The sequence below is a fragment of the Perca fluviatilis genome, chromosome 10 (genome assembly GCF_010015445.1).
Source record: "Perca fluviatilis chromosome 10, GENO_Pfluv_1.0, whole genome shotgun sequence".
Classification (NCBI taxonomy): Eukaryota; Metazoa; Chordata; class Actinopteri; order Perciformes; family Percidae; genus Perca; species Perca fluviatilis.
This window is the reverse complement of record NC_053121.1, coordinates 23,709,715-23,731,873: the sequence shown is the minus strand read 5'-3', so window position 1 is coordinate 23,731,873 and position 22,159 is coordinate 23,709,715. Positions and strand designations below refer to the sequence as shown.

Here is a 22,159-nt window from a genome sequence, read left to right as displayed (position 1 = left end):
GTGTAGGGTCATTACTTATCAGTGACCTGTGCTGTCATCCAGTCTTACGTGAGCCATAAATTCTCCAGAGAAACTGCCTGCCAGCGTGTTGTTTTAATTACAGACCCATAGCCTGACTGACAGGGAATCCAGTCTGATTTTTCTGCCCGAGGGACAGGAAACTCTAATGTCGTTCCACTTACCAAATACCTTCTTCCTTTGTCAGGCAAAACTCTTGGCCACGGAGCGTTTGGAAAAGTGGTAGAGGCTTCTGCCTTTGGGATCGACAAGCTCTCAACCTGCAAGACTGTTGCTGTCAAAATGTTGAAAGGTAGGATGTCAAAATCTCATTGCATTTTCATACTGTCACTCCAACAGTATTGGAAAAGAATCAGCATTTGTATTGACAAAACATCTTGTTTTTTTTCACATATGTAGTTTGCCCACGTGGCCCCTCTTGTTCATCCTAGAGGTACCGCCACTCATGATAGACAGGCCAGCATAAACGTCACAGTATCTACTGTTGTATGGGTAGCAGATGAATAACAGCTATCTGTCATTTCTGCAGAAGATTTATTTATTGTGCACAAATCAGGCTCATGAGCTACAGAACCACATGTGCCTGCAGCCAATGTTTTATGGCATATCGGTTCAAAGTAAAGCATGCAATGTGTGTTCCTCGCAAAGTGCAGTTAGAGGTAAAGGCCTTTAACCCTGTTCTTGATGAAGAGATTGAGTGTATGTAGATCTGACAGCTCAGATCAGAATGTCCAAAATCTGAAGGAGGAAAAGAGTTCAAAAGTTGAAGAAACAAGTAGAAAATGAGCAATAATTTTGCCACATTTTAGAGATTCCAACATTTGGAAATTATCCGCTGTCTCCGGTCTTGAATTTTAAGAGGAATTATTTACAATCCCATTCCAATGTCCTTCTAAATATTCAATGAATGTTGGATCAAAAATGAAAACAGGAAAACCAACAAGCTGAAAAGAGTTTTAACTACAGACATTTAGATAATTCATTCACCCCAGCTTTATTAGAGTATGTAAATGACATCTAATTTTCAAAAAATCTAGCTTTTTATTTTTGCATTACTAGAGAAGCATACTGCAGAACTCTGAGTGATTGGCTATAGAGGGATGATTTATCATGAAAAATAGGGATTTTGGTTAGATGTACTGGTCACTATCATATCATTAATCTTGTCTCAGCATAAATCACAGACTCTGAGAGGAACAACTTTGGCTGTTCTTAGTCATAGATCAAACTTAATAGAAAGCAGCAGCTCTCCTCAAATTGACCGTGGTTTAGCTATAGACTCCCTGGCTGCTTCATCTTGTAGCTCATAAATATCTGGTTGTTTGAAGCAACATAAAACAACCCTTAAATCTTGATTTTCATAATGCAATGTTAAAGCTTTATACCATTGTTCAGACTTCATCAAAGTCAGGTATGTAATGTGAGCAACTCCCATTTTTTTTCTTAAATTTTTTTGGCATTTGTCTTTGAGGATGTCCTCCATTGCTGGGCCTAAAGCAATACTATTATTTTTCCATCATATTTAATGAACTCCCAAAATCAAATTCCCCAGCTACCAGTGTTCAGTCCCCCCCCCCCAAAAAAAAGTTCTCACTATACTTGCAAACTGCTAAAACAGATTTAATTTTTTAAAAGCAAGGTAATCAGGGAAAAAATATCATCAACTGGATGTTTAGATTTTATATGTACATATTTTGGTATAAATATGTCATATGTTATTGTTATAATGTATGAGACGCATGAGATTTTTGAGTTGGTAACTTTAAAAAACAATAAAAAAGCTTTTCTCTTTTTACCTATTTCTACAAAAATAGTTCATTGTGCATCCAAATGTTGTGTTTCCAGTTGCAAAAAACAGTTTACCACAGTTTACAGTAAACAAGGCCTCAGAATAGGCCTCGGGTAATGGAGAGGGCAGACAAAAAATGCCAACAAGCTGTTAATTATGCACCCTAGTCTCTTAAAGTTAGTATAATAAATGGTTAAACTACTGGCTGTTTCACTGCAAATGCCATTTTCATAAGTCAAATGTTCATACAGGTGAAAATAATTTCTTGAAACCTAGATAAAACTTGTTCACCACTATTAAAATATAGATTCCATGTTATGTGTTTGAGTGTGTATCTTGGAAGATAAGAACAGACCTGCATAGATTTCCTTCTTCATACTGTTATCTTTGGATATTATCTTAACTTTATCTTCACTAACAAAACCACATTGTTCAATATAAAAGTTTGATTTGGAATAACTAGAGGTTATGGGACAGATAGGGTGAGGGTCATGTAAGGTGGGGTGAAGAGGGTCAAGGAGAGGGGGTGAATATTGGGCATGATTGCCGGGGATGAGCGGGGTTGTGTTGTGGCTGAACGTCTGGGAACCCGGGGGTTGAGAATCAGGGTGGGGTTTTTTAAGTCAGTAAGTTATTATTTTTTCATGGAGTTTGGATTCCAAGCATTTATATTGTTGAAGGTAACATTGTTGGAGTGATCTTAAAACAAAATGAAAGGACAATGAAACAATAAAAATCTAATTTGTTAGGAAAACGTATACAGTACGTTTAATGATACAACAACCAATGCTGAACACGTTCTATATGTGTTCACATTATTACAGGAGGCGCGACATCAAATGAGCGGAAAGCTCTGATGTCAGAGTTAAAGATCCTGATCCACATTGGCCATCACCTGAACGTGGTCAACCTGCTGGGAGCCTGCACGAAGCCTGGAGGTGAGCTTTATTACTGAGAAAGTTAGTTGGATGTAGAAAATATAATGTATAAGAATAAAGATGTTAAATTGATGCTAGATTGCCTGTTAAATTGTCAGTTCAATTTTAAACTTTAAGTTAAAATTGTCATCTCCGAACAATAACACGAGAGTAGAAATAATCATAAGAGATATACCATCTTTACAGGCCCATTGATGATGATAGTGGAGTTCTGCAAATATGGCAACTTGTCCAACTATTTGAGAGGCAAGAGAGACGACTTTCGTGTCTACAAGGTGAGTCACAAGCTGCATGATTGAAACTTTCCGGCATTCTTGCTTTCTCATCATTCTGGCTATAAGCTTGTCAGCGGTATGAGCAGTGAAAACCCCATGCATGTCAGCAGTGGCGTTTAACCTCATCTCATTTAACATGACATATATGTGTGTGTGTGTGTGTGTGTGTGTGTGTGTGTGTGTGTGTGTGTGTGTGTGTGTGTGTGTGTGTGTGTGTGTGTGTGTGTGTGTGTGTGTGTGTGTGTGCTGGTCAGAGCCAGGACGGTAAGGTGGTGTCGTCAGGATCGGGCTGCGAGCTGAGCGAGCTGATGAAGCGCCGCCTGGAGAGTGTGGCCAGCACCGGAAGCTCGGCCAGCTCTGGCTTCATCGAAGATAAGAGCTACTGCGATTCAGAGGAAGAGGAAGAAGGTAAAGGCCAAGCACGTCTTACTTCCCTTCGACCCCCTCCCCCCTTATGTTTGTCCCTCCTGCTGTCTCCCTCCACCCCCTCGTGTCACCTCTGCTCCACCCTTCCTGCCCAGGAATGAAAGCTCTCTTCAGATTGTTTTCTAGCCCAAGCCTGATGGGACGTTTCCTCCTCCTGTTCAGCAGTACAATCACTGCAGCAGGAGCCACTGTCACCCCACTGAGTCTGGGGAGGCGTCTGTTTATTTCCTGTCCTGACCTAAGTGTTGCTCTGCTCTGTGGCTCCGGCTCAGGCACGTCGGCCATGTTGTTCCTGATGTGTTGATTCTGGTTTGATTAGCTGTTTACTCAGGTGGACCAGTGGAAGGACTCCTTGTGAGTTCCTCTCTCAGACCCCCGACCAGCACGCTCGGCCCATAACCACACATATCACCTGACATTTGAAAAAAAAAAAAAAGAGGAATTGTAATTTGTTTTCATCTCTCGTCTGTAAAGGATGTTTTAAAGACAGAGTGTGTATGAGGAGACACGTACGTGACAGGACGGATTGTTAAGATGATTTGTTTTTACATTTGCAGTTTCCCCATGAGAATTGTGACCGTTTCATCTTTTCTGAATTAGAGCTGCTGAATCAGAAAGCTGCTGATCAGACTCACAGCATTTAAACAAAAGCCTAGAAGAGTAGGAATAGTAGGATTATTCTCCTAACTTTAAACGCCACATACATCCAATTTGAAAACTCTGTTTCACTGGGAAAACTTTGTGTTCTTTCGTTTCACAGAATCTGAGGATTTATATAAGAGAGTCCTGACGTTGGAAGATTTAATTTGCTACAGTTTCCAAGTTGCAAAAGGCATGGAGTTCTTGGCTTCACGCAAGGTATTCTCCCTTCACACAAATCACTCTTAAGACATCTATTTCATTTTAAACAGTTGAATATAAATTTTTTCAAAATCTATGTTGTAAGTGTTGTGTTTTTTTAATTTACATTACATGTCATTTAGCTGACCCTTTTATCCAAAGTGACTTACAATTGCTGTATGTGCTATATGTTAGAGGTCGCACGCCTCTGGAGCAACTATGGGTTAAGTGTCTTGCTCAGGGGCACATTGGTTGATGTATCACAATGTGAACTGAAACCAGATCTCCCACACTAAAGGCATGTGTCATATCCACTGCGCCATCACCACCAAGATCATGTTATTTTGATTGTATTTAATTTGGACACATTTTACTCCGTATAGTGAATCACCATACTGAACCGTGTGTAACTGGTGTGTTTAAACCAGAATGTCCCAGTAGAAGCAAACTGGTTCAGAGAGAGTCAAATTGTTTAAAGTTGTCGTGCATGCAGTTCATTGTAAATGAATAAATATACAGCAAAATACAACCTAAAAGATTTGACTTTTCTTAAATTTAAGTGTGCACCATTTTGCCTCTACTATGACACCCTGTAACTCCAGTGTTTCTAAAGGATATCAGTCTAGAACTCATTCATTTTTCAAGTCATTCATAAATTTGGGCAGACCGGATGGGACTGATTAGAGAATGAAGCCATTGTTGTAAATAACCTGTTACAGACCGTTTCTGAGCCTGGATATGGAACACATCATTTTCTATTGTAATATCACTAATGACTTCACCATGTGTTGTTCTGCAAGCAGACATGCTTTGTAGCACACAGAGTACCGTTGCGAAAGTCAATTACATGCAGAAAAGTTTAACTAACGCAGTGAATAAGATTGTGTTTCTTCCTTTTCTCATTAGTGCATACATCGTGATTTGGCTGCACGAAACATCTTGCTTTCTGAGAATAATGTTGTGAAGATTTGTGATTTTGGACTTGCCAGAGACATCTACAAAGACCCGGATTATGTGCGCAAAGGAGATGTAAGTTCATTAAAGTCTAGTCAAGTATTTTTCCAGGTGTCTGGTATTTACTGTCTTACAGAAAAATGATCAAAGCATTTTAACTAATAGATTACATGCAAACAGTGATCTATTACTGACCTGGCAGTAAAAAGGAGGACTGAATAAAAACAGCAGTTCTTGGAAATCCCAAGAAAATAATGTAGATCAATGTGTTTATTTGAATACTAGATAAAGGGAACCTAAATATTTAGGAGTCTAAATAAGTCTTAGCTAAATCAAAAGCTGCACCTGCTCCAAAGATGTGACAAAAACAGATGTGTAATTAGTGAGATGTCCACACCGCTGAGATAAGGGAAGAAATTGTTTTGTATCTCAATGTCTGCACAGGCCAGACTGCCGCTGAAGTGGATGGCACCTGAGGCCATTTTTGACAAGATCTACACGACTCAGAGTGACGTTTGGTCCTTTGGTGTTCTCATGTGGGAGATCTTCTCTCTGGGTAAGTGTCGTGGCTCAGCATTAACCACTAGTTTTATAGTTCACATGCTGTTTAAGATACAGAGGAGCAAAAGAACCATGCTTATGGAAAAATCACACATCTAAACTTATGCACACATAAAACTATTTGTGAAAGCAACCAAATATCTATAATAAACTCAATACAAGTGATACACAGACTTAATGTTGAAGTATCAAGTTCCATTGTTTACAGAGGTGATTTATTTTACATACAAATGTCCCTGTCTGTAGTTAGAGGATACCATTATTTCCTAGTGAAATTGTAATATTGACATTCAATTCACGTTTACTGGTAGTTTGTGTTTATCATCCCCACATATGCATAAAGCCAAACACAGCGTTCTGTTATCAGAGATGTTCAGTGAGAAGAGAGCTCTACTTGCTTGGTGGACTCGCTTGGTGCCTCCGGCTATACAGCCGTACCAGATGCACTGGGTAATAACTGTCTTCTTCTTCTGTGTAATTGGGCCTTTAGGACAAAGGGCCTCAGCTCACAAACTGTTTTCATGCCACTCAAACATTAGTGAAGTGAGACTGTGATTTTTATTACAGGCACGGCACATTAAAACAAGAGAAAACCTCCTATTTAAGTTATTCGTTTCATCCCAGCTGGCAACACAAACTCAGTGTTACCAGGCAGCCAGATGAGTGTAAAAAGTGTGCCCCTGCTGTGAAACCACTGCAGCCTTTAAGACAGCATTGTGTGCCGGTCCATGATTGCCTCTGCACCTTGGCACAGAGCTCCCCACACGTTTCTAAAGCAAGACTCAACATGAAATATTGTATGTTTAAATGTCACCATGGGAAGCAGTGAAAACATAAGAGTAAGTGTAACCAAAGTTGGATGTATTGCTCTTCTGTATGTTTTGACTGTATGCTGCTTTTGAATCACCGCCATACGGCATCGTCACCCACTGCAGTGGAAAGAAAAGTGTGTGAAATTGCATATTCTTTTAAATGTAAAGCACACTGACATCATTAGGACACTTTCTCTTTTGTCTTTCCTTCTTTTTCTTGGTCTCTTTCTCCCGCTTCTTCTCTCTTGACACATTCTCACCACATTTTTCTGTTAAAGAAACACTTACACATCTGGATAGTGTTAGCGGGGCCTCAGAAAAATAAATCAGGAAACAAGGATACAAAATGACCAAGAAAAATGGCAAAGAAGTGAGCTTTGCAACCTGATCACGTTGGGAGGTTAAAAGTTTCAGGGGTAACCCAAGCGTGTTTGTCAGATCGCTCTGTGAAGCAAAAGTGTGTCAGTTCCATTTTGTGGGTTTAAATATCCAAAGCTTGTTTGTATAATGTTAATGCCAAACAGTTAACCAGACCCACCCCCCACTTCCCATGTTGATGTAAGATTAGACATTAAAATTAATTCCAGTTGTTGTTGTTGAACAGCATGTTTACACACCAACCCTCACATCAGCTGCAACTAGAAATATGAACCATGTGAACTGTAACAGTTAGGATTTAATTGAATGTTTTCTCTACACATATCACAGCTTGTGTCTTTTACTAATGCAGTAAGCTTCATTTCTTTACAGTTTGAACACTTTGCCAAGCTGAATCTGTGGTTTCTCTATAAATTTGTGTAGCCAAAAAGATGGTGTTTTATATTGTGCGTGGGGATTTAAGCAAACAATTAATTAACAATTCATATTTATGACTCAGGAAATTGTATTGATAACATGGAATGGGCAGTATTTTCCAAAACCAACACAAATGGATAGATGTTGGTTCAGTATATGTTTTCACAGGGGGTCGAGCATGAAGTATAGACTAGGCTCTAAATTCAAATTTTATTTCCAACATGGCAGGTTCAAAAGTAAATAAAGTTAGTTGTGGTTGGCGAGTAATATATTTGACAGATTCATGACTCAGCAAATATAACAACATTACACATTTACTGTGTCATGATGAGTGGACCATAGTTACATCATCCAACCAATTCTAATCAAATTTTAGCAAGCTGTTACACAATCTGCAAAGGTTTTAAAACAAATCTGTGAGATGTTTTCATGTAGACTATTGGCGCTGGAAAGCTGCAGTGGTTAAACTCACTAGTGAAGTGAGATTTGTGATCCCAGTACAGAATCAAGACTGCAACAAAGACTGGGCAGGTGTTGTCTTTCTAACTGCACATTGTGCATAATCCTTGTTTGAAATGTATTATAATGTATGTTAAAATATATTATAATGTATTATAATGTATCATTCGCTCGGAGTTTGTTGATTATATTCATATCATCTAAATGTCTTTTCTACTCGTGGCCCAAGACTTGGTGTTAATGTTACATTCAGTCATTTCCCCAGATACTTTAAAGTCTTCCAATGTCTATTTGTCAATTTATTAGGTAAACCTAGCTAAAACTAATGCTGTCTAATACAGTTCTGCAATAAACCCTCCCTTTATGAAGGTTATAATTCAATTCAATTCAATTTTATTTATAGTATCAAATCATAACAAGAGTTATCTCAGGACACTTTACAGATAGAGTAGGTCTAGACCACACTCTATAATTTACAAAGACCCAACAATTCCAGTAATTCCCCCAAGAACAAGCATTTAGTGCGACAGTGGCAAGGAAAAACTCCCTTTTATGAAGAAACCTCGGACAGACCCAGACTCTTGGTAGGCGGTGTCTGACGCTGCCAGAAGGGGGTGTGATGAACACTGGCAATCATAGTCACAAGAAAGATTATGGAACAGTGACTAGAAATAGCAGTCGTAGTAGTTCATGACATAATGTAATGTAAAGTTACGTTTGTGTTGAAACTGTTTCAGAGAGGTTTTGATTGAACTTTATGAAGCTGTAGCTTGTGATGCTGTTGAACTGTAATGCATTATACGGAGAGGTTTTTCTGTTATTTAGCATATCCTTATCGATACAAAACGAAAGAAAATAAAGAAACACCTGGTGTATATCTATAAGAGCAATTGAGTGTAATTCCATTAGTGCACTTTTCACAATCTTTTTTATTCCTCTCCTTTCTGCAGACACTTTTCCATGCAATAAGTGTTCGTAGTTTGAAATGTAACAAGAACCGCCTGGGACCCTAAGGATTTATTCTGGAGCCTTTAAAATACCTCAACAGTTTATCCAAGTATTAACATTGTAGGAAGGAAATCACTGTAGTTATTATGTGGCTGAGCACAGGCAACTAACTTAATTTTCTTAAAAAATATTCCTGCATTTGAATTTTACAATTTCAATATCATTTAACCTTGCTTAAAAATGTAAACTGCAACATACAGTACATCTACATATACTGTGTATGGCCATTTTTATGCACAACAACAAATAACTTTGCAATCAACCGCTCCCCTTCTTTCCTTTCCCAGGTGCCTCCCCGTACCCTGGAGTCCAAATTGATGAAGAATTTTGCTGCAGGCTGAAAGAGGGGACTAGGATGAGAGCGCCAGAATACTCTTCCTCTGAAATGTGAGAATCTCTATCAACTAAACATACCTGCATGCTATCCACCTCAAGAGAACAATGAAGTAGAGTGTGTTTGGGAGCATTAACTTAATTTGCTGATTGTTTATCATGTAAATCTGTCTAAGAAAAATATGGGATTGCAAACATTTTTTTGTTTGAACTATCATTCAAACAAAAGTATATATACAAGTCATGTGTATCCCAGCCAGTCAGCTCCATATGCCCAGCTGTATGGTTTCCACACAGAGGCCAAAAATATATAGGCAGCAAGTAAAAGCCTTGGCTCCATATCGATATATACAGCTAAGGAGGCATTGTGTCTTTACCCCTCTTTGTGGTTGCACCAGCAGGTCAGGGGTGCCTGATAAGAATCATGGGTAATCCTACCATGAATGTTGCAGGAGGAAACATTAGTTACTGGTTAGCTCTGCAGCGGAAAGCTTGAAACTCTGAAGCACTTTCTGACTGACAGTGTGGCAGATGTAAATGTGTACCACGTTTAAATCCAAGTTCCCCCAAGCGTGGAGAGCTAGAGACTGGAGATTGTTTTGAACAGGGGCTGGTGGATGGTGCTGGACATAAATATCTGTGGGAGAATAAAGAGTCTTCTTCTTTGGTATCAGTGATGTCAGTCAGTGATGCAGCTAGACAAACTTCTTTTTGTAATAAGAATACTTTCACTCTTCTGTTTAATCCAGACGCAGCGATCACAGTCTGAGCTCTGCAACTAAATCCAACATATGTGCATACTTTGTGTCTGGTTTTAATTTAAAATTACTCATATAGTCCACAAATCTTATTTGTTTTGAAAGCTTAATGTTGCACTTCTGCTTAATAATGTTGTGATATCAAAAGGCCCAGAGTTTTAAAGCATCTTGTGCCAAGTAAAGCTAACTAAATTAATTTATCATCTTTGCAAAGCAGACAGTGATTGGAAAAGATAGGCAAAATCTAATCCAGACCGTAGTGTTCAGTCAGAACAGATGATCTTTACATGCAGACCGACTGGTGCCAAGAATTTAGGGTTGGGCATCGAGAACCGATTCCTACTTGGAATCGTTACAAAAATTCCGATTCCATCGGAATCGTTTCTTTATTGGAATCGTTTGGATGATTTGGTTTCAAATCTGATCATGGGTTCCAAATTTAACGTGCAAGTTGTGGTTTCCATAGTGGCCAGGCGCTTGTTGCATTGCAGCCATGGAGCACAGTAAGCGGTGCTCTGGTGTGGCTTTATTTTACATTGAAAAAGCCCTGTCAAACTGCCACCCACCTTTGAATCAAAATAAAACTTTCCTCTCATCTGTGAAATAAGCATGTGACCCGTTTCAACTCCACCACTCAAAGAATCGGAATCGAGAATCGATAAGAACCGGAATCGAAAGGAAGAATCGGAATTGGAATCAGAAACGTTAAAATCCAAACGATGCCCAACCCTACAAGAATTATATATTTTAAATGCGTATAGCTTGTGAGGCCGGCTGCTAATTTGAAGCTGAGATAAAACCTGCTGATATCAGTGTAAATGGGATGCACAGTAATGCACTCAGAGTCAGTGGGGTGAATTCCTTTCATCCCCTCAATGGGTCTGCAGTTGATCATATGTGTCTGTAAGCCCAGGTTTTTAACACCTAGACCCTCACCCCAAACTCGTAATATATAATTGATTTAAAAAAAAAAAAAAAAAGCACTTGAGGTTGCAGTCTGTGTTGAGAAAATCATTTGTACCACTGTAGCTCTGATTCATCAGGAATGTTATCTTCCGTCTGTTAATGAGATTTACCGTCCTGATGCATTGCAGAGGAATTTAGCGGATGCTGCTCAGAGAGTGGGAGGACAATAAATAGGATGCTCACTTCCCATCCTACCACACTTGCCCAACCGGACAGAATTTCTAACCTCCACCTCAGAAACACTCCCTCAAGGCCCCCAAACATGCGGGGATAGGCTATTTATTCTCATTGCGAACCAGGCAGGAAATGTGGTTTAAATTGTGCAATCATACAATGTGTATACTTCCCCCCTTTAATGATATGCATAAAGGCTGGGATCAAGCCCTCCACATCCTGTCAACGTTAGGAAGGCTCCCACCTGGACGAGTATACTCTATGTTTATTAACGTGGGAATCACAGCTGCTTGGCTTCTTACAGCCGGGCCTGACAATACTGAGAGGAGCAGAGAGGTTTAGATGCCCTTCACGCAAACTCAGATGGAGAGGAGGAGTGGGGTCGATAAAGCAGCAACGGACCATGTGCTTTTCCTCAAACTTGAGATTGACTAAATATGATGCCAAAAGGGAATCATAATAGTAATATTTACATAAATCTTAAGATATCCGTAGGGAAAGTGGTGGTTGCTGCAATAAAAACAGGAGAGGGATCCATCACCCCCATCAATCCCAATCAGTAACATGCTGTGAATGTAATTTAAACAGCAGCCTTGGTGCTCTGTTTCTAAATTCCTCCACAAAATGAGACAGGCCACTGCGATGGAAACTCACATAAAGGCTCAGAGTCTTCCCACATGGGCAGAGACGCTGACAGCTTGTCAGAGACCTGAGCGAGGCTGTCTGCTCTCACACCCAAGTCCAAAAGAGAATCAGATACTGCCCCAGAGGCTCAGGATCACCTGAGAATAGAAAACAGGGTATGTACAAATATTCTAGATGACAGTCAATTTTGAAGTGGACCAGATGTGGGCACTCAGTGCAAAGAGGTTTGTTTATTGGACTACTAACCCTGAGGATAGTTTTTATCACAGTTTACAATACATCAACCCAAATATACTGTATGTTGGAATTAGAGTGTCTATCCATAATGCTGTTGGCTTGCATGTGTCTGTCTTGCAGTTTGTGTTCAGTGGTGTATTCTTTGCTCTTAGATATCAGACCATGTTGGACTGCTGGCAGGGGGAGCCGCAGGAGCGACCGACCTTCACTGAGCTTGTGGAACAGCTGGGAGATCTACTTCAGGCCAGCGTGCAACAGGTATGATAGACAAAAAAGAGTGTGTACTGTTTGAAAACTACATATGATGTGTCTTAGGCCTGTTTCAACAGTAGCAGTAATGAACAGTTTATGATAAGCAGCTGTTGAGCTCAGATGGGGGGCTGTGGCTCAGGAGGTAGAGCGGTCAGATCACAAGGTTGGCGGTTCCATCCCAGGCTCCTCCTGTCCACATGTCAAAGTGTCCTTGAGCGAGACACTGAACCCCAAGTTGATCCACGGGCACTTTTCAAGATAAGTTAAATACTGAAGTCAAATTTCACTCGTTCTAACGTGCTAACGATTGTATGTGACCATTGGTCAATAAAGTGTGAACACAAACGATTGATGGTGATACACCAAAGAGATATATGGAAGTGTTTTCGTAGTTAATGACAAATAATGGAACTAAATTTTATTTCACGTTTAAATCCCCACGTACTTCGGAATTTCTAATAAATACTGTGGCTTCACAGAACACTTAAAAATAATAGTCACTAGTTTTGCCGAATGAGTCACAAACGCAATTATTCAGGAAGCAGCATTGCTGATCAGAGTCCTGCAGCCTAAAGAAGATTCAGAGCGGCGTCTCACCCAGGGAGCTGCTCAGAGTAACTACGAAGGGAAGTAACACTAAATACAAACACTTGGCTCCCTTTGAAATAGCAACATCATTCTTGTAAGAGGAACCACACTTCAAAACACCTGAAAAAACAATGTAAATATTAATGTGACGCAAGATAACATTATCTGGTATGAATGCTGTGGAATGTCACAAACTATGGGAGTTTGTAAATTGTATAAGGCTGTCAGAAAGTTTTTTATAATTAGGACAACAAATATGCAATAGAGAAACAAATCTGTATTTGAGTATTATGCAAACATAATTCAAAAGGTAAGAAAGGTAATGACACATGTACCAGTAGGCCTTTTTCACAGCAATTTTGACTTTCATAGGTTTTATTCTATTCAAGTGTCCCAATAAGCCGCAACAGTGAGCCAGTATGTACGATATCAGGACCCTAAAACTGAAGCAGTTAAATTGAATTTAGCCTACATTAATTTTATTGATTAGAGAGGGAATTACATGCAGCAAAGAGCCGCAGGTCGGAAATGAACCCGCGGCTGCTGCGTCGAGGACTGAGCCTAAGTTTATGGGCATGTGCTCTACCAGGTGAGCCCAGGCGCCCCACCTGTGCTTTTTTAAAGAAAACAAATTAGGTTTGGCTAGGTTTTCCATCGATCTGTTTGTTATCAGGTGGACTGTTGAAGAACTCTAGTCCTGTTCTCTATTCAAATGAATATGATCAATGTATTTGAACCTCTCACCTATCACCTATATAAAGCACAAAATAATTTATGATTATAGTAACTATAGTATATTATGTGTAACTCACTGAGCCACTGACATTTTAAACAAAAGTCGTGAAAAAAAAGATTTTTATAAAAGATGTATGGAAATTGAAGAAAGATGAGCACTTAGCAATAACGATCACTGGTGACAGGAAACTGGCCAGAGCCCAAACAGGACAGGGATTATTCTCAGTCATCAGGATCCACAAGATGCCCTTAGTTTCCACTTCTAGCCACTAAACAGAAAGGGCTTCTAGTCCAGATTGTACATTACTGCAGACAGATAGGCATACAAAGAAAAGGAATTATATTTCAGTACTTATGCAAAGACTACACAGGACTGTAGATTGAGTGGAGTAATAAGAGATAAAGACAAGGCCACACATAACATCACATGCATACACACGTACTACAGCATGTTGTGTTACAAATGAGTCTGTGAAGCTTGTTTATTCATTAGAAAAAAGTTCAGACTGGACAGAAAGAACAGTGGAGGGGTTTGACTAAAATTAATTGGTTAATAAAGGTATTGTTACAGTGCAGGAAGGCTGGTCATGGACTCTGCTGCCTTCACCAATTTCATGAACTTTGTATTGGATTTATTAGGCATGACTTCAGTTTCTTTGGTTGCTCGCCACAACCTGTAGATGTGTGTTTGTATAGCGTGCACACAACATCAACTCACACGTTCTTTTATTATTTGCATCATGGAAGCATAAGGCTGCCCTTTTAGATATTCTGTCTCTGTTTGGTTGACTTAGGAGGGGAAGCACTATATACCAATCAACACAGCCCTGCTGGTGAAGGTGGGAGACCCGTCAGCCACAGTGCCGTCAGAAGAGATGCCCACACGACCCGTCTCCCACCGTGACTCAGGGAGCACCTGGTGAGAACATGGAAAATGTATTCACTGGCTGGTTTACATAAGACAGACACCTAAAACGCTAATGTACTTGGACAGATGCTGCTATTCATAGCTATTCTTTATAGCGCTGAGTTGTTATATAGCCGCACGAGCAACGTGGCTCAAGGGATGGAAATGTTGATGTGTCGGACCCTCAGTCCACTTTGTTCCTGACTGAAATATTTCAACAACTATTGGAGGGATTGTCATGACATTTGCTCCAGACATTCATGGTCCCCAGTGTAATAGCTTAAGACATTCAAATGAAATAAATCACCTTATCTTAAAGACATGTAAACCTATCCTCAGACTGTTAAAGGCAAACAGCGCTGAGTCTGTTTTGCAAAGGAAATTCCTAAATCATTTCCCCATTTGGCACTGAATAATATTCCAAACAATTATTGTTCCTGTCATACTCAAACTAAACTCAACCAAGATAACATTTAGGTCTGACCTGAGGACAATGAGACCTGATTGGCACATGATAAGTAATGTACACACACAGCAGGCTTTGTGAGAAATTTCCCCCAAAACCATAGAGCCAGCTTCAAGATTTATGTCCACTTAAAATAATATGTGTTGAGCTCTTGGGTTTTCACAACCCCTCCAAGTGTGTTTATTGAGGTGTTGAAAAGCAGTAATGACAGTTAGCCTTTAAGCTAAATTAAGCAGTCGTTTTAGCCTCTGAGTGTTGAAATGCAAAGTAAACATGGTGTGTTTTCAAAGTACAACGTCATAGATGCTACATGTTGTTGATTTAAGTGATTAAGTTCCTGTGGTTTTGTTGCTGAACTTTGCCTCTGCGCTCCAGTCAAAGGATTCTTTAAACAGAAAGAGAACTTTTTGGAGACTTACCCTGGAAATATTTTCTTGCCAGGAACATCAAGATCCGTCCTGCTAGTGTGAAAACCTTTGACGAGGTTACCATGGAGGACGGGACTAATAAGAACCACGAGGTGAGTTATTCATTCTAGACCTAAACCAGAAACAGATGCACAATCTGCGCTCTAACTTATCCTAAACCACGCAGTTAGTTAGATGACAGTTAACTAGAAACTTCACCCTGAAACATAAATGTCGTTATTTATAGTGGCTTGTTTGAACTGTATAAGAAGATATACCATTATTTTTGTGAATTTTAAAATAGCTTCAATTGGTACCTACAGAGTGTGATAACTTTATTCCTTCCCCGGATGTCATGTCATATGGAGTCCCACAAGGCTCTATACTTGGCCCAATTTTATTCAGTTTGTATCTGCTACCATCATATTTGTTTATTCAACACTGTGACCTATGATTTTTATGCCAATGACTCGTCACGTCGTTTAGTCAAGAAAATCTTAGCAATGTGCATTCCCTGCACTGATGCCCTGCTGACATCAAAGACTGGTTGGCCTTTAACTGTTTACAACTGAATACTGATAAAACGTTCTGGTAATTGGTCCTGATCATTATACTGTATAACAGAATCCACCCCGATCTTGGATCATTGACAGCGAACTTTCAAACAGACATCAGATTTAAAGTCTTGTTTAGTCTTGCTATCTACAAATCAGAAATGTTGCCAAAGTCATTGAGGCAGCAATTGGTGCAAGTTGCAGCAAGTCTTCTGACAAACACCAGACTACAGTCCTGACTGAATTGAATAGACTCCATACTTGTTTTAGATTTCAATTTAAGATGTTGTTGATTACTTTTAAAGCCCTCAGCAGTTTGGCTTCACTATATATTTTGGATCATTTAACTCCTTATTCTGCACCAAGAACTGTAAGGAAGCTTTTACTTGTTTAGCTCCAACACTGTGCAACACATTCTCCCTCATTATCAGATCTACTGAGTCTCTGCCACATTCCAGCTTTAAGGGGCGCCCTGATAGCTAAATTTAGTTATTAATTTAAGTATCAAATAAAGGTGATAATTTCGCTCCAATTGCTTTATGATGTTGATTTTATTACTACATTTGGTCATTACCTGAGATTCTTTTTGTATTTCATGCTATTGTATTTTATCTGCACCTGTAAAGAACTTTGTAACTCTGTTTTTGAAGGGTTCTATAAAAATAAAGTTTACCTACTAACGTTTAGATATTTGTTATTTGTTCACCTCACATAACAAAGAAGAGAAGATTTGGGGTTTTAATTATTTTCTCTGTCTGTCTCTGCATCACTATCAGGGCGGTCAGTCAGACAGCGGGATGGGCCTGTCGTCTGACAACATGGAGACTTTGAAGCGCCTTGAATCATTGGCAAGCCGACCCCTGAGCATCATGGCCCTGGCGTACGTACATTACACCACACAGCACCCCATCCAACATGGCATTTGACAAATCAGCACACACAAAAAGAGACTGCAAAATACCTACTTGAAAACCTCCCCGTTGTGCTGGAATGTAGACGCTATAACTGTCATACATTCACTCTCACAAACACGAGTTTCTTTTGCCTTAAAAAAAAGTCGGCAGCTAGTTTTCTCTTTTGTATGGAGAAGCCGTGCGGGAGGAACAGCGGCACAAAGGAGAAGTGGGAGGGAAAAAGCTTGAAGGTGACAAACTGAAGAACTGAGCACAAAAGCAGAGTGGATGCGTCACTTGAGGTTTGGCTGTTTTAAGAGCATGTACTAAAACCCTTTGTTTTCACTAAAAGAGTCCTGAATGAGATACCTCCCAGTCTGATTGAACTTATGAGTCATGGCTGCTAAGTAACAAACTTACATAATCTCTAAAGACTGACATTGGCTTACTAAAGACTGTACTCCAAAATGCTGCGGATCGTTTGATGACTTTAAGATGTGGATCCTGCCAGGTGAAGTATATAAAACCGTTATAAAGGGGGGAAAACACTGAGACAATGTGTTCTCACTTTGTGGGTTATTTGAGGATAAAGTCAAATCTGAGTCAAATTTCTGTAAATCTTTTTCTTATGAGGGTCTCTGTAGGTGTCTTAAGGCGTACATATTAAGTTTACAGCAGCTCAGTGGCACAGGGTCAAACCTCTGAACTCATTAATTACACTTTAAACCTTGTGGTATTATGCTGTTCCCTGCACAGTAGCATCTATTAATACTCCTTCAAAGTAGTGTGACTTCCACTTAAAAGATTAAAGGAGAAACAGCAGTTAAGTAAATTGTCCTATAGCAAATCTGCATATGTTTCCCGAATCTCTGTTAAGTTGAAGAGGAAAGAGTGTGAACGATATAGAAGCGCTTGTAAATTATTAAGAGGGAACATGTAAACAACTGCTGGGGAAGTAACTTATGAGACACACTTAGCAGAGTTAATGAAGCACTGTAATTAATTAACAGCTGACCGAACTTCTCTAACACTCAAAGTGTCTTTTAGAACTCAAAAGGTCGAGGCTACTGAGACGCATTACAGGCCTGCTTGTGTCATCAGGGCCTCGGTGTGGCAGAAACTCAGGCATGCAGAGAATGATCCACATTTTGAGGGGAGGACTTCCTTGCTGAGCAACCACTCAATCACTGCCACCTTTGAACTTAGGAGGGTTTACAAGGGCCACCCCTGTTAGCTATTGCGCTGTGCTCCTTTTGTTAAGCTGAAGTCCACCTGTTTCTCCCTTGGCCTTCACCACTCCCCGAGCCTGACTTCTTTTTAAACAGAAGCACACAACACAACTTTTTGTTGATTGAGCAATATTGCCAAGAAAGCTGTCTTCCTTAGACAAAACTGTAAGTAAACATTAAAGTCCAATAAGGTAAAACAGTCTACATTCATTTTACTATCATAGAAGAATTTCAGCTCAGAGAAAAAGGGATTTTTATCCTCACTCATTTTGTTTCCTGTTGCTCAATTGCCCATTTTACCCCACCTTGTGCTTGGCATGGGCATGGCAACACTACTATTATTAAGTATTTTTGATGGCTAGTTTATCAGGTAGTAATTCATCAGGACAACATTCCAGTACAGCAGCGTCACTTTACCCCCACTGGGCGCTGACCCCTTGGCCTCGAGAAAGGAGCTCTGGAAACCCTTGGCAACCTCCAAAGACAATAAGAGGCAATTACTCATATTCTGAGCCTCAAATGAAGCAGAAGGACTCAGGATGATTGATTACATCATATATGAATAAAGAAAGGTTTCCCGGATTGTACAGCTTCACGAGGGGCATTTCTTAAATTAAAGAATATCAAAACAGACCTCTATTGTAAAATAAGTTAAAGTGCACAGCTTGTTGTTTACCGATTTACTGCATCAATTTCAGCCCTGATTATCTAGTTTTTCCACAATAAAGAGTTATGGCATTAAAATCATTTGAAAGATGCTATAATAATATATACAAAGCAATGCACTGAATATTTAGTGAGTTACATACTGAGGACGCAAGACTTTTGTCATTTCTTGGTCAGGATGTCCCTGATTTGTTGTGTCTGTCGTGCTTGTTTGTCAGTGTTTTTGCAATTAGGATTGTTGATTGTACGAGGCTGATGATGTGGCCATTTACATTACTACATTTTCATTAACAGAAAAATTGGGAGAAGCTCATGGATATTAGAGCTTCACCTAATGATTATTTTCATTATCGACTAATCTGTCAATTATTTTGTTTATATTTGTTTATAATATGTCATCAATGGTGAATTCCCCTTAGCCTAAAGTGACATCTTCAAATGTTGAGCTGTGTCCAATCAGCCCAAAGAATATAGAATTTACACTGATACAAAACAGAAAAATTAAATCATCACGTTTGAGAAGCTGAAACCAAGGAATATTTAAAAAATGAAAAATAAATTGTTTAAAATGAAAAACTAAATTAAAAATTGATCTTAAAAAATAAATAAAAATACTTTAAAAATGATTATTTAATCATCAAAATAGTTGCTGATCAATTTTTTGTAGATCGATTAATCGACTACTTGGTTTAACTCTAATTTTACTCTAACTCTATGTTTAAAAATTGTGATCATAATAGATGGAGACATTTTTGTTTTGCTGTGTTCTAAGTAGGTAATGAAAAGCTTCACTCTGAATCAACTTTCTGTCATTTCAGTGAGAGATTATTTTGTATTTTAGGTTGTTTTTAAGCATGTAGAGATGAATAGTTTGTGTTTTATGTTCACAAACCTGCTTGTCTTGAATTGCCCCTTGAAAATTATGTCTTTTGAGTTGTTGTATGTTGTATTGTGTGTAGTATGGTGATATTTATCTCTTTGTGTTTTCAGGATGAAGGCAGTGAGTAAGAGTAAAGAGTCTGTGCTGAGTGACACAGAGAAGGAGAAGTACCCACCCACAGTCCCCTCTCTGGACTTCAGTCTGGATGACTCGGCCCTGGACGCAGATTTGGAGTGTCACAGCCCGCCGCCTGACTACAACTATGTGGTGCGCTACTCCACCCCGCCTGTGTAACCTCCTGCTACAGCCCTGGAGAGAATCTGAGTGACAGCCTTGAGGCCATTGCTTTGTTCTCCTCTGTTTTGACTCTTATCTCTGGACTGTAGCAAAGTTTGAGAGGAAAACACATTCCCTCAGATTCCCTCTTAAAGTGTTTAGAAAGGACGCTCTGAAATGAATCAAGAATCTACTTGACTGTAACGTCCAACTTTCAGGGCATCTGCTGAGCAACAAAAGGAAACCTGTAGACTCTTGATTCCTTTCCAGTTTTCAGACACAGGCTGAAACGTTAATGCTGCTGGTCCGTTCCACATTCACTGTGATATGTCAAACAGCTGGAAACAGCCTCAGGTATTTCTTTCATCTACTGTGAAAATGAACCACAATCATTCCCACTTTACCACAGATCTGATTGAACTACAACCTTTGATGATGAAGAGTAATATCCAGAAAAGAAGGCTTTTCACGTTGATATTGATTGACTTTTTAATATCTGTTTTCATTTTATTAAAAAAGTGAAAACGGGATTTGTAGTTTAAAACAAAACGTTAAAGAAAAGACGTTTTTGTAATGTGGCTACATCTGCTCACATGAAGGTTGGCTAAAGTTCTGATTTGTTCAAAGCAAAAAGCCGATGACAACAATTGAACAACATTGATTGTACTTTTACTTATTTGCGTCACTGCTCCTTAAATTCCATAAGAAAAAAGCTCAACTAACTCAGGTTGACCCAGAGTTACTGTCATGTTGTGGTGGGTGTGTTTTAAGCTCTCCTGGTTTAATGAAAATCACAGGTTAATGAGGAAACAGGGTAGAGCCGAGAGTGAGACCAGGCGGCTTCAGATTTAACATTACAGCGCGACCATTGAAGCATTTAAATGAAGAGTTACTGTAGATCTTCCTTTCCCAATCTAGTGTTGAAGAAACTCAAACACTGTGTTATTTTTATTTGGTCAAACTAAAAAGAAAGTGAGAAGAAAACATGTCATGTGTACAAAAACGAGATTAGACTTCATAGGAACAGTTTATTCAAAAAGCACTAATAAAATGTATTTATTTAGATTGTGAACACTGTCATTTAGTAATGTTTTAGAATTATAATTAAAAGTTAACCAAAGGATTTTCCAGCTCAGTCTTCCTATCAACATGTAATATCCCAACACTTCACCCTAGATGTATATGCTGTTAGTGCTGCTGAACGGAAACATGTATGTGGATTTATGTCCTTCGTCTTGTGCTATGTGTTAGGATAGCTTGCAGAGCAGGCTACAAAAACTCTACGTGTGTGTGTGAAGTGAGCACCAGTCTGATCTGGATCATGTTGTATTATTTTTTTATCATGTAAAATCATGCATTTTGTTTGTAATACCATATGTATTGAAAGTATTGTGGACCAAACTTACTTAGCGTACAAACACCCTGTATAAATGTGGCTAGCTTGTCCTTGTTGACCAGTAAAGAAAACAGTATTTGTCAGTGATTAAACTGCAGTAAAAATAGATGGATATTTTGAACCCCTGTGTATTTCCAAATTATGTTTTGTTTGTGACCAATTTGTTTTGTTTATGCGGAGAGGAAGTGATTACCATATGCACTGATACTTTATATCAAGTATAATTTCTGTATTGGAAAGTTATATTATTATGAAACAGTGTTGAGGGTCAAAGATTTCTGATTTATTTTGCATTTTTATTTAACTATTCATAGTAGGAAATTAACGTTTGTAGTATTTGTTATAGTATTTCTTGCCAGTCTAACATCATCCTTTTTTATGTTAGTATGTTCGCTTATAATGCTGTCTTCAATTTCATTTTAGTTACTGCTATCACAATAACATTGAATGGATTTTATTGCATTTCTTTATACATAACCATGAGTAATAGGACCTCCTATCTATTTTATTTTGTTCATGCAGTGTAACAAGTTAGTTTTGATGAAAGTTATGTTCCCCACACTGTTAACTGAGTATATGAAGTAAATAAATGAATAAAGATCTATATATTTATACATTACCTGCAGTCTCGACTTATAATTGCTTACAATACTTATATGAGGAAAACATTGATAATTCTTATCAGGCATTTCGCTGATATTCATGATTCCCAGTGGATGAATCTTACTGACTGATAATCTGTTCCTCTAGCGCCACCATGAGGTTGACGTTTGTGGTTTACAGTAAAATTTCACAACAACTATACGATGCGTTAACTTGCAATCTGGGGCAGACATTAATGGTCTTTGTGAACTTTGTTGATTCCCTGACTTTCCATTAGGTGCCATCCTCAGTTCAAAATGTACAATAAGCATTGCAGCAA

At 39.0% G+C, this 22,159-nt stretch overlaps 1 protein-coding gene across 1 annotated transcript in view; it reads left to right on the top strand.

Moving 5' to 3' along the window:
- Window positions 1-21,853, top strand: part of kdrl (kinase insert domain receptor like) — a 47,131-nt gene extending 25,278 nt beyond the window's left edge. Inside the window, exons 18-30 of the mRNA XM_039813298.1 lie at window positions 206-310; window positions 2,632-2,745; window positions 2,932-3,020; window positions 3,275-3,428; window positions 4,207-4,304; window positions 5,193-5,315; window positions 5,685-5,796; window positions 9,163-9,262; window positions 12,141-12,246; window positions 14,358-14,482; window positions 15,378-15,456; window positions 16,674-16,777; window positions 19,676-21,853. Coding sequence (XP_039669232.1) covers window positions 206-310; window positions 2,632-2,745; window positions 2,932-3,020; window positions 3,275-3,428; window positions 4,207-4,304; window positions 5,193-5,315; window positions 5,685-5,796; window positions 9,163-9,262; window positions 12,141-12,246; window positions 14,358-14,482; window positions 15,378-15,456; window positions 16,674-16,777; window positions 19,676-19,859 — 1,493 coding nt within the window. The 3' untranslated portion in view covers window positions 19,860-21,853. The remainder of the gene's footprint in view (window positions 1-205; window positions 311-2,631; window positions 2,746-2,931; window positions 3,021-3,274; window positions 3,429-4,206; window positions 4,305-5,192; window positions 5,316-5,684; window positions 5,797-9,162; window positions 9,263-12,140; window positions 12,247-14,357; window positions 14,483-15,377; window positions 15,457-16,673; window positions 16,778-19,675) is intronic.
- Window positions 21,854-22,159: the final 306 nt, after the last annotated feature.